Here is a 12,264-nt window from a genome sequence, read left to right on the forward strand (position 1 = left end):
ATTATAATTTAACTTTTGGGCTTTGTATTTTGGGCCCAGTAGAATAGGGTTTTCTTTGGGCCATGTATTGGGCCTTAGAGGAAATTGGGCTTTAGAAGTAATTTTGGACCAAAAAGGGGAATTGGGCCAAATGGGCCAAGAGTAGTGTGTCTACTCAAGAAAAGCCTAAAAGCTTCTCAAACTTGCTCTCCAAGGATGAGAGTTAGCTTCCCATGGCAAGACAAGTGTGACTTGCTTAGGTGGCAAGTCACACCTCCCACAAATCTCTTTTGAGCTCACCTTAGAGTAAACTCTTCTCTAGTTTACTCTAGTATTCTTCCTTAGGAGTTGGCCTCACCTCTCTTAAGAATCCTTTCACCTACACCAAACCAAACACCTTAAGCTTCTTTCCTTCATGCTTCCTCATCCAACACCATCCATGGAGCCTCCATTCTTCATGCAAGCCTCAATGGAGACAAGAAGAAGCCATCAAGCTACCACATTGTAAAAGCATTGACTATTCTATACAAAAGGTAATGAGAATATTATTGGTAATTATATTCATTATTCACCATCACCCACGTACTTATAGTTCTCTCCAATATTATATTTGGGGGCATATAGGAAAGGATCGAGATCATAACACATATTGTGATAGAACTCATCTCAGTCCACGTTATTATGATTATGATAATAAGAAGGAAAGGTTAATGTAGATATTAGTACACCCTAAACATCCCCATACTAGGTTTATCCTACCTTGTTTACAAGTCCATTAATTCAACTGAAAGTCCACAAAAAATTATATAAAGGGGGCATTATTGATACAAGCTAAGATGCATTGTAAGTTATCAAGGGTTGTTCAAATGTGAATTGCATTGTTTAGTTCGACTAAAACAGTCAAGTAAAATCCCACAAAAAAAATGAATAAAGGGGACATTGTTAATACAAGCTAAAGTGAATTATGAGCTATCAAGTTTGGTTCAAATGCAAATTGCATTGTTCAATTCAGCTAAGATAGTCAAGCGAACTAGATATACTAGGATTAAAAAACTATTCGATTAAATAAATACACAGTGATAACACCTCAAGAAAACTCAAAGAAAGAAACAATTGGAGAGTAAATGGAAATGAGGACTGATGTGATTGAAGACTTAAGTAGTTGAAAACTTAATTGGAATGAGAAGTAGATGAAGATGAGTGACAAAGGTTTCGAGATGAGTAAAAAGGGTTTTGATATGAGTGAAAAGGAGTCACCACTTGAAGCTCACAATCAAGATAAAAATCAAACAAAAAAAAGACATGTAGTTTCTGTCAACACCCAATTTCGTCCAAATTATTAAAAAAATTATTTCCAAAATATTAAAAAATAAACAGTAATAAATTACCTAAAAAATAATAAAATTGATCAAAAAGTGTTTCTTTAAAATTTTCTTTATTTAATTATATTTTTAAATAATAAATAAAAAAGGATTTTGATTTAAAATTAAAGATTGAATTAAAATAAAAATAAATTAAATCTTTTTACGTTTTCTTTATTTAATTAAAGGAAAGAAATACAGTCTTTGGTTTTGGCTTTCCGAAAAAAAAGTAATTAACAGTTACCATTGCCGATATGAATGTTTGGCTTGCCTACAGTATCACAGGTTGTAAGAAACTGATTTTATGTGACTTTTTTATTTTTTTAATATTTTTTTATATACTTTATGTTACTGTTGGATTTTATAATTAAGAGTTTATTTTTGTCTGATACTATTTTATTTTTATTTTTTTTCTAAATTATTAATTTACAACTTCTAAATACCTAGTAATATTAAATAATGTTCTTTTAATATTATCCTCAAATATATAAAATTCAACAATTCCTTCGATTAATTTCTCTTTTTTTATTACAAAATGAATAGGTAGAGTCTGTAGGCTTCTTCTTCTTTTTTCTAAAGTTGATACATTTTCTTCAATTATTATTATTCACTTTTGCATATTAATGTTCTTTCTTCAACTAAGTTGTAGAGAAAGAAGTTCAATTGTAAACATTGTTTTGACTATTTGTAAAGCACTCGTATGTATTCATTATAATATAATACATTGGTTTTTTTTTATATAAATTTTATTTTATTGATAGAATGTTTTATAAATATAATATATATATATATATATATATATATATATGATTAATCAGTTCTCTTAATTGCTCTACGTATAATCAAAAGAAATTAATAAATACACTAATATTCATTGCGCAACAAACTCGGTCTTTGCGCGAAGGAGTGGTAACGCTGTGTTAGAGAGAATGGATACAATACTGTGAGAAGTAGAGGAAATTTAATATACTAAAGAGAAATTAAAAGTTTTGAAAGGAAGGAACAACCATTTTGAAGGGAGGGGAAGAAAGGAAGAACATTCAAGGGAATAGGATCATTTTTTCACTAACATTTTGGTCCAAAAAAGTTCATCCTCATATCAACATTAATTTACTCATCTCCTTTTCAATTCAATTGAGAGTTCAATTAAGAGTCATGATCTAAAAAAAGCAATTCGAAAGTGCATTTCAGAGACATTTTTGAGATTCAACAATAAGAATACTTTAGGAAAAAGACAATAAGAATACTTTAGGAAAAGCACAAGGAACGAGAAAAAATTTGCAAGTAACAGGTTACACGGTTTTGCTTTCTACTTTGCTACGATGCTCTGTTACATTTTGTGTGGTCATAGAATTGTATGAAATACATATAGAAAGAACAAAATATTGTCATCTTAGGCTTCTAAGTTAATAAACCACAATTAAAATGGAGAAGACTTAAGAGATGCCGCTGGTGAACGGGGAAGGCAGAATAATTTTTAGTAATGAAATTAGCAAAAAAACAAACAATTATTACAAGAGATAATTTCTCTCATAAAATTTATTAATTAAAGGTTTAAATTTTTTTAACAAAGTCACTAATAAAATGGACTCCATTACTATTTGAAGAATAATAAGTATAGAATCTTATAATTAAATATTTTTTTATATAAAATATACATTTTTATATTGGAAACCATGTGAATTAGAATTTTCAATATTTTATTCCCTAAAACATATTTATTTACATTTTATCTTCAATATTATTTTAATTGATATTTTAAATATTTTTAAATTTCTCTTTTAATATATTAACTCGTTGTTTTTTATCAAATTCCCTATGACTTTAATTCTTTTGTATTACATTTTGATTTCAACATATTAATAAATGTAGAGTTAAAAATTTGATATATGTAAAAATAACTAAAGATAAAAATATTTATTTGAGAATGTTACACCGTATTACAAAAAAAATAGTACATATAAAAAAACATAAAAATTAAGGAAATTTATTTATTTTATGGACTTTGTTTAAAATTTATGAATGTTATGTATTGTATTTTATTTGAATTTACAATTAAAATATATTTTTAAATATTCACTTTTATTTTATTTTAATACCCGCATGTACCCATGTAAATATTAAAAAATTATGCAAGTACCCGCATAACGGATACCCGACAAATATAGATACGAGTACATGACACATTTATCCAACGGGTAAGGTATGAGAGAGCTACTACATGTACTTTACCCTCCCGCACCCCGTTGACATCCCTAGTTACAACTGAAAACTTTTCTCATGATCCTTCTTAATTCTTAATTAAAGATTTTATTTCATTTTAACAACTCATTAATAAAAGATTTATTTGCCATTTGAAATAATTTATATAAGCGTATAATTTTATATTTCAGTAATATTTTTATTATAAATATATTTTTTAAATTACTACTCAATGAAGTATAATTTTTACAGTTTTTCTCTCTAAAAGGTATTTATTTACATTTCTTCTTTATTTTTGTGTTAATTATTTTAATTAATATTTTAAATATTTTAAATTTCTTTTTTCGTATATTAACTCATTGTGTTAATTATTTGTAATACATTCTGTTGAAGAGGAGTTGAAAAATTGTATATAAAAATAACTAAAAATTATATATTTAATTCAAAAGGTAATTTTAATATTATTATTGTGGATTTAAAAAATCATTTTGGAGATGAGTACCATTTGGGTCAAATATGAGAACAAATAATCATGTATGTAATTTAAATTTGAAAAGCCAATTAGGTTTTATTTTTACTTTTTGGTATGGTTTAACCATTATTGTTTATATTTTTAGGAGTCAAATGAAACTTAAAGATAACATTTTTATTTATATTCTACTCAAAATTAAGGTGTCCAAAAGTTATGTCATTCTTAGTTATATCAGTTATGCATATTAATGTTGTATTTTTTTTTCTAAAGTTTAAAATGGTTGTTTTATATCCAAATGTTTGCCCATATACATGTAATGTACATGATGATAATTTTTTTATATTGTATAGTATCTGTTAGTTAGTTTTTTTATTTGTGTTCTAAATTGATATTCTATCCACTATTTCTTCTAAAAAAGGATTTATATTTATAGAAAAAAAAGAATAATAAATGTGTAGCAAAAAATAAATAAAGTCAAAATTGACTTAATTTGAATTAAATTTAGCAAATATATATGATAAAATAATTTAATTTGTTAAAACTTTAGTATAATTTGTTAGAAAAAAAATTAAATAATAAACTGATTGTAAATGAAATTCTTTGAAAAAAATGAAGTAAAAAATAAAATATATAATAAAATTTTGAAAAGAAATGAAGTTGATGTAGTCCAACATTTTAAGTTTTTCTCTTGACGGAATATATTTTTAAGATTACAAATTCATATATTTCATTCATGTGACGTCCCATTTAAATAGATTAATCTACTAAACAAAACGTCGCATAGTTATAATATTTAAGAGCAACGCTGACAAAAGAAACCAGAGTTAAAGAGTGTACTTTAACAGTCATCCATAGGAGTATTTAGAGGAAAACTGGGGCATACAACCATGCCATAAACAAAACATTTCTAAAGTTTAAAAGTTGTGCAAAAGAAATGCTCTAGGAGCATGGAATTACAAGGCACTAGGGCCATAGAACTTCTTCAAAAACCATAACAACGGGCCCACTAGGCTGCACTGCTACCACCATCAGGCCTACCTCCAGAAGTATTCCCATCTGCTCCCACCAATGGTGATCATCGCAAAAGAGAAAATACAACAGGAACATACACAAAATGCAAGGGTAAGCTAGTGTAACTTGAAACTTATCATAGTGTAAAAGAATAAGTGCATAAACATTCCCAGGCATACAACGCAGAGACACATAAGTCATGTTATGGCAAACAAGCAGGACACTATGACTCAATTATCCGGATACATATACTAAGATCGGATTCACTGGACGCTTGCACTTGTGGTGGCTTCTACTGCTCTACAGAGCCATTGCCAATGGGTTTCACCCTACCACACACAAGGTTAGCCTTTAAGCGTCTAAGGCCATTATCCTGCCAAAGACTAGGGCCTCCCGCTACTCTCACCACTTGGGTCAGTGTGCTCTACTTGAGACTCACTGACCTTTTAGAGTTTCGGGATGCGATCCTTACTTGAATCCTTATCTTAATATATACACTACACGCCACCATAAAGTCTCCCCACGAGACTCATGGAATTACGCCTATCACACTAAATTTATGTTTCATACCATATCCACCATCTTTATCTTGAACATCCAATTCTCATGCAAGTTCTCAACCAACCAACCAAACAAAATCCATGTGTTATTCATGCCCACATACCAACTTTTAGTTCATAAGATTCAAGCAACTATACATATATATTCACATGCTTTAGGTTTTGAAAGAAAGGGGTAAATAAATAACTAACAAAATTCACCCATCAAACAAAGAGAGAAAACAGAATTGGAACCACCCGCTGTAGCAGCCTCGCTCAAGCTAGGAGTAGTCGCCCAGGCGAGAGAAGCTGTCTCGCTCAGGCGACTGGCTCTCGCTTAGGCGAGCCTACAACATTGGGTCCTGGAAGGTTTCACGATTTCTCGCTCAGGCGACGCTGTCTCGCCTGAGCGAGCTGGCCTGTCGCCCAAAAATGCAGCCCCTCGCCTGGGCGAGTGCTCGAGGCAGAACCAGGGTGAGCATCCTGATACTCTCGCCTAGGCGAGACGAGCTCGCTTGGGCGAAAATAGCAGAGTTCACCACTGTCCACCCACATGCAATGGCGGAACCAACTCAGATCCACTCCCAACTACACATGCAATTCCATTTCTTTCAACAAAAGCATACTATGCATGCATATAAACATGAAAACGACCAAAAACAGCCAAGAATAGCTTAGAACTGGTGAATCTAGCTTCCCTTACCTCGAGTAAACGGAGCTGAGGGGAAAAGGGCACACAAAGAGAGAACGGAGCAGCTATAAGGAACTGTAAACATTGGAGATCGAACGTAGGACGGGATTAGGGGCAGAACCAACTTAAAACCAACTTAGTGCATTAAAAGGAACAACGAAAGAGCTTGAGTTTCGATCTGTACTTACGAGGAAGCGGTTCGATTCACTTTGAGAGGAAACGGACTTTGCCCTAGCAGAGCTCCTGCTTTTCTTAGAGTGTTTTTGAGAGAGGGAACCTGCTTCTGTAAGGGAGACAAGAGCCAAATGAGTGGATAGTGTAGGGTATAGGGTCCTACTGAAGGGCTGGCCTTGGGCCTCCGAAAAGGCCAGGCCCAAAACTTTATAACACTGAAAAGGGGCCTACAATATCTCCCCAACAACAAAAATTTTTCGTCCTCGAAAAATTATACCTACCAGAACAGATGTGGGTATGCACTCCTCATGTCCTTCTCAAGCTCCCAAGTAGAGTCACCCGTCCTCCGGTCCCATATGACCTTAACAAGACTGATGGCTCTCCCCTTCCACTCCTTCACTTGGCGGTCCTCTATAGCCACAGGCTGTACCACTACCTGGAGATTCTCCCTGACTTCCACCTCTTCAGCCTCCAAGACATGTGACGGGTCAAACACGTACTTCCGTAGTTGTGAAACATGAAAGACTGGATGTAGATTAGCTAACTGAGGTGGCAATGCAACCTCATAAGCCACGGGCCCTATCCTCCTCAAGATCTGATACGGACCTAAAAACTTAGGTGACAACTTCCTCGAGCGGATAGCCCTCCCCACACCAGTGGTTCGGGTCACCCTCAAGAATACATGCTCCCCAGCCTCAAACTCTAGGGGTCTTCTTCTTCGGTTTACGTATGCCTTTTGCCGACTCTGGGATGCTTGCAACCTGTCTCTCAATAACTGCACCTTCTATGTGGTTTGTTGCAACAACTCAGGTCCTACCAAAACCGTCTCACCGTCCTGGCACCAACATAAAGGAGTCCTACATCTCCTCCCATACAAAGCCTCATAAGGCGCCATCCCTATACTCGCTTGGTAACTGTTGTTATAGGTAAACTCCACCAGCGGTAACACCTCGTCCCAACTGCCAAGGTGATCCAAGATACAAGTCCTCAGCAAGTCCTCCAAGGACTGAATCACTCTCTCTGACTGGCCATCCGTCTGAGGATGATAAGCAGAACTCATCTTTAACCTGCTACCCATAGCCTCCTACAGTGCCTGCCAGAACCTGGAAGTGAACCGGGGGTCTCTGTCAGACACTATGCTACTAGGCACTCCATGAAGTCTCACTATCTCACGGATGTAGAGCTGGGCCAACTTGGCCATTGACATTCTGAGATTCACTGCCAAAAAGTGAGCACTCTTCGTCAAACGATCCACCACTACCCATATAGCATCATGAACCCTCACGGTGCGAGGCAAGTGGGTAACAAAATCCATGGCTATGCTATCCCACTTCCACACCGGAATATCCAAGGGCTGGAGCGTTCCACCAGGTTTCTGATGCTCCACCTTAGCCTTTTGACAAGTCAAACAGGCCGATACGAACTGTGCAACTTCCTTTTTCATGCCCTGCACCAAAAGTTCTCCTTGAGGTCTTGGTACATCTTAGTCATGCCAGGGTGTAGACTAAGACAACTCTTGTGTCCCTCCTCAAGGATCAACTTCCTCAACTCAACATCTTCTGGCACACAAACTCTGCCTCTGAACCTCAACACACCATCACTGCCCAAGGCAAACTCCTTGGCCTGATCCGTCCCCAGTAGCTCTTTTACCTTCTGTAGACTAACATCCCTTGCTTGTCTTTCTCTGATTAAGCCCAAGAAGTCACTAGATATAACTAAGGTGCTACACCTAATGAATTCCGGTTCCAACTCAAACTGTAGCTTCATGTTTATGAAACTCTCAAGCAACTCTAACTCTTTCATCATCAAGTGCGCCACATGCACTGCCTTCCTACTCAGGGCATCTGCCACCACATTCGCCTTCCCTGGGTGATAGAGAAGTTCGAAGTCATAGTCCTTTAAAAACTCTATCCACCGCCTCTGCCTCATATTCAACTCTTTCTGATCGAAGAGATACTTCAAACTCTTGTGGTCACTAAACACGCGGAACTGCGCACCATACAGGTAGTGCCTCCAGATTTTCAAAGTAAAAACCACCGCTGCTAACTCTAGGTCATGAGTGGGGTAGTTCTTCTCATGAACCTTCAACTGCCTTGAAGCATAAGCCACCACCTTCCTCTCTTGCATCAAGACACACCCAAGACCCTAATGAGAGGCATCACAATAAACCTCAAAGGGTTTACTCACATCGGGGATTACCAACACTGGAGCACTCGTCAGCCTCTGCTTAAGCTCCATGAAGTTCTCTTCACATCTATCAGTCCAGGCAAACGGTTGGTCCTTCTTGGTTAGCTGTGTCAAGGGTGCCACTATCTTGGAGAACCCCTCTATAAATCTCCTGTAGTAGCTAGCTAAACCCACGAAACTCCGAATCTCAGCCACTGACTTGGGACATTCCCACTGTATCACTGCCTCTACCTTAGCTGGATCCACAGCTATACCCTGAGCTGATATCACGTGCCCCAAGAACTGCACCTCTCTCATCCAGAAGTCGCACTTTGACAACTTGGCAAACAGTTGTTTCTCCCTCAAAATGCTAAGCACTATCCTCAGATGCTCGGCATGTTCCTCCTACGTCCTGGAGTAGATGAGAATGTCGTCTATGAAGACCACGACAAACTTATCTAAAAAGGGACGGAAGATCCGGTTCATGTAATCCATGAACAAAGCCGGGGCATTAGTCACACCGAATGGCATGACAACATACTCGTAATGCCCGTATCTGGATCTGAAAGCAGTCTTCTCAACATCTTCTGCCTTCACCAGAATCTGATGATAACCTGACCGGAGATCAATCTTGGAGAACACTGACGCCCCATGTAGCTTATCCATCAAATCATCTATTCTTGGCAAAGGGTACTTATTCTTGATAGTCAGCTTGTTCAGCTGCCTATAGTCCACACACAACCTCGAGCCGCCATCCTTCTTCTTTACCAACAAGACAGGTGCTCCCCACGGCGAAGCACTCGGCCGTATAAACTGTTTCTCAAGCAATTCCTCTATCTGCTTCTTTAACTCTACCAACTCTGCTGGCGCCATGCGGTAAGGAGCTATCGATACTGGACCGGCTCCTGGTACCAAGTCTATGGAGAACTCAACTTCTCTCCTCGGGGGCAAACCTGGTACTTCTTCGGGGAACACATCCTCAAATTCCCTGACCACTGGTATCACGGTGATCTTCTCCTCCTTCTCAACCTCCATCCTGGCAAGGATCATATAACACTGCGCGCCGCTCTGAATTTCCTTCATTACCCCATGGAAAGACAACAACTCGGGCTCCTCTGAGTTTGAGAACAACAACTTCTTCTCCCGACAGTCTATGAGAACATGATTAGAGCCAATCCATTCCCAAGATCACATCAAGCCCTTGCAGAGGGAGGCATATAAGATTGACTTTGTATACGCGCCCCTCTACCTCAACTGGGCATCTAGAACACACTGAAGAAGTCCTAACCAACCCAGATGCCGGAGTCGATACCACGAGATCAAACTGTAGTTCACACACCGGCAGACCCAACTCCCGCACACAAGACTCTGACACAAAAGAGTGTGTCGCTCCAGAATCAAAAAGTACACAACAAGACTTGCCAGATATCACACAACAACCAATAACAAGGTTACCTGAACCTGCTGCCTCTGACCCGGTCATCGCAAAAACCCTGCCTGTAGCTTGAGGCCTGCTGCCTCCTCCTCTCTGCTGAGTCTGGCCTGAACTCTGACTCGGAGTGTGTGGGGAAGGTCGTGCTACTGCTCTCCTCAAAGTAGGACAATCCCTGCCAAAGTGGCCCTCCCTGCCACAGTGGTTGCACCTGCGAAAACCTGATAGCTGCGGGCAGAAATTCTTCCCATGTGGCCCTCCGCAATGATAGCACTGAATCCTGCTGGGCGGGGAAGAAAAACCTCCAGATCCCTGTGGCTGCGGGTAAGGTCTAGCATATGGCTTCCTCTTCTCTTCAACTCGTGGCTTGGACCCAGATGGTCCGCTAACTCTCTGCTGTGGCTGCTGTTGGGCTTCCACCTCTACCTTCATACGCTCCATGACCCTGGCCTTTTCCACCAAGGCCGCAAAGTCCTTGATGGACAGTGGAGCTACCATCAAGCGGATGTCTCCTTTGAGACCATTCTCAAATTTCCTGCAACGGCACTCCTCATCGAGCGGCATGGTGTAAAAACGCCCCAGATGCTTGAACCTCTCGGCGTACCCAGCTACTGACTTGTTCCCCTGCGTCAGCTGGAGGAACTCTACCTCCTTAGCGTATCTCACGCTGTCCGGAAAATACTCCGAAAGAAACCTCCTCTTGAAGGCTTCCCATGTGACATCCTCATGTTTCTCCTCCATCACCAGCTTCATGCTGGCCCACCAATGCTCAACCTCTCCAGTGAGCATGTAGACAGTGAAAGCAAGCCTACTCTCATCCGGGCACCTCTTGGCGTCAAAGACGCGCTCCATATCTTTCATCCATTGGTCCGCCTGATCGGGACTCCTCTTGCCATCAAACTTGGCAGGTTGGTGTTTCAAGAAGTCTTCCAAACTCCATTCAGGGGGTGGAGGTTGGGGATGAGGACCATACATCTGAGCACCAGCAGCATTCTCCCCTAACTGATGGAGAGCATCCACATGCTGCCTCTGAGCATCCTTTGCAGCCTGCCTAGCAGCTTCCATCTGCTGCATCATGAAGTTCTGTTGCTCAAGAGAGGCTTCCTAGCGCTGCATCGCCGCCTCATGCTGTTGCATCATGGCATTGCTTTGCTGAGTCAAAGCCGCAGCCATGGCCTCGATCGCCCTAGCCAGATCTTGCCCATCGCCCTGAGGGGGTGGAGGAGCTATGCGCGGGGGTGCCATATCACTGGACACACAGAAAGCACCATCAGATCTCGGTTAGATTGGAAACTCATCTAAACATGACAAGAAAGACACAACGAAAGCTAAGCAAACACATAGCCCACAGACACTTAGGAATGAAGGCTCTGATACCATAAAAGTGTGACGTCCCATTTAAATAGATTAATCTACTAAACAAAACGTCGCATAGTTATAATATTTAAGAGCAACGCTGACAAAAGAAACCAGAGTTAAAGAGTGTACTTTAACAGTCATCCATAGGAGTACTTAGAGGAAAACTGGGGCATACAACCATGCCATAAACAAAACAATTCTAAAGTTTAAAAGTTGTGCAAAAGAAATGCTCTAGGAGCATGGAATTACAAGGCACTAGGGCCATAGAACTTCTTCAAAAACCATAACAACGGGCCCACTAGGCTGCACTGCTACCACCATCAGGCCTACCTCCAGAAGTATTCCCATCTGCTCCCACCAATGGTGATCATCACAAGAGAGAAAACACAACAGGAACATACACAAAATGCAAGGGTAAGCTAGTGTAACTTGAAACTTATCATAGTGTAAAAGAATAAGTGCATAAACATTCCCAGGCATACAACACAGAGACACATAAGTCATGTTATGGCAAACAAGCAGGACACTATGACTCAATTATCCGGATACATATACTAAGATCGGATTCACTGGACGCTTGCACTTGTGGTGGCCTCTACTGCTCTGCAGAGCCATTGCCAATGGGTTTCACCCTACCACACACAAGGTTAGCCTTTAAGCGTCTAAGGCCATTATCCTGCCAAAGACTAGGGCCTCCCGCTACTCTCACCACTTGGGTCAATGTGCTCTACTTGAGACTCACTAACCTTTTAGAGTTTCGGGATGCGATCCTTACTTGAATCCTTATCTTAATATATACACTACACGCCACCATAAAGTCTCCCCACGAGACTCCTGGAATTACGCCTATCACACTAAATTTATGTTTCATACCATAT

General features: G+C 39.2%; 1 protein-coding gene across 1 annotated transcript; it reads right to left on the reverse strand.

The window, feature by feature from the left end:
• Positions 1-9,760: 9,760 nt before the first annotated feature.
• Positions 9,761-11,101, reverse strand: LOC146885543 (uncharacterized). Its single transcript, XM_085674981.1, has one exon. It carries the CDS (start codon positions 11,099-11,101, stop codon positions 9,761-9,763), a length of 1,341 nt encoding a protein of 446 aa, XP_085531107.1.
• Positions 11,102-12,264: the final 1,163 nt, after the last annotated feature.

This window comes from Vigna unguiculata, chromosome 6 (assembly GCF_037176805.1).
Source record: "Vigna unguiculata cultivar grain cowpea cultivar isolate G323 ecotype 2 chromosome 6, ASM3717680v1, whole genome shotgun sequence".
NCBI lineage: Eukaryota > Viridiplantae > Streptophyta > Magnoliopsida > Fabales > Fabaceae > Vigna > Vigna unguiculata.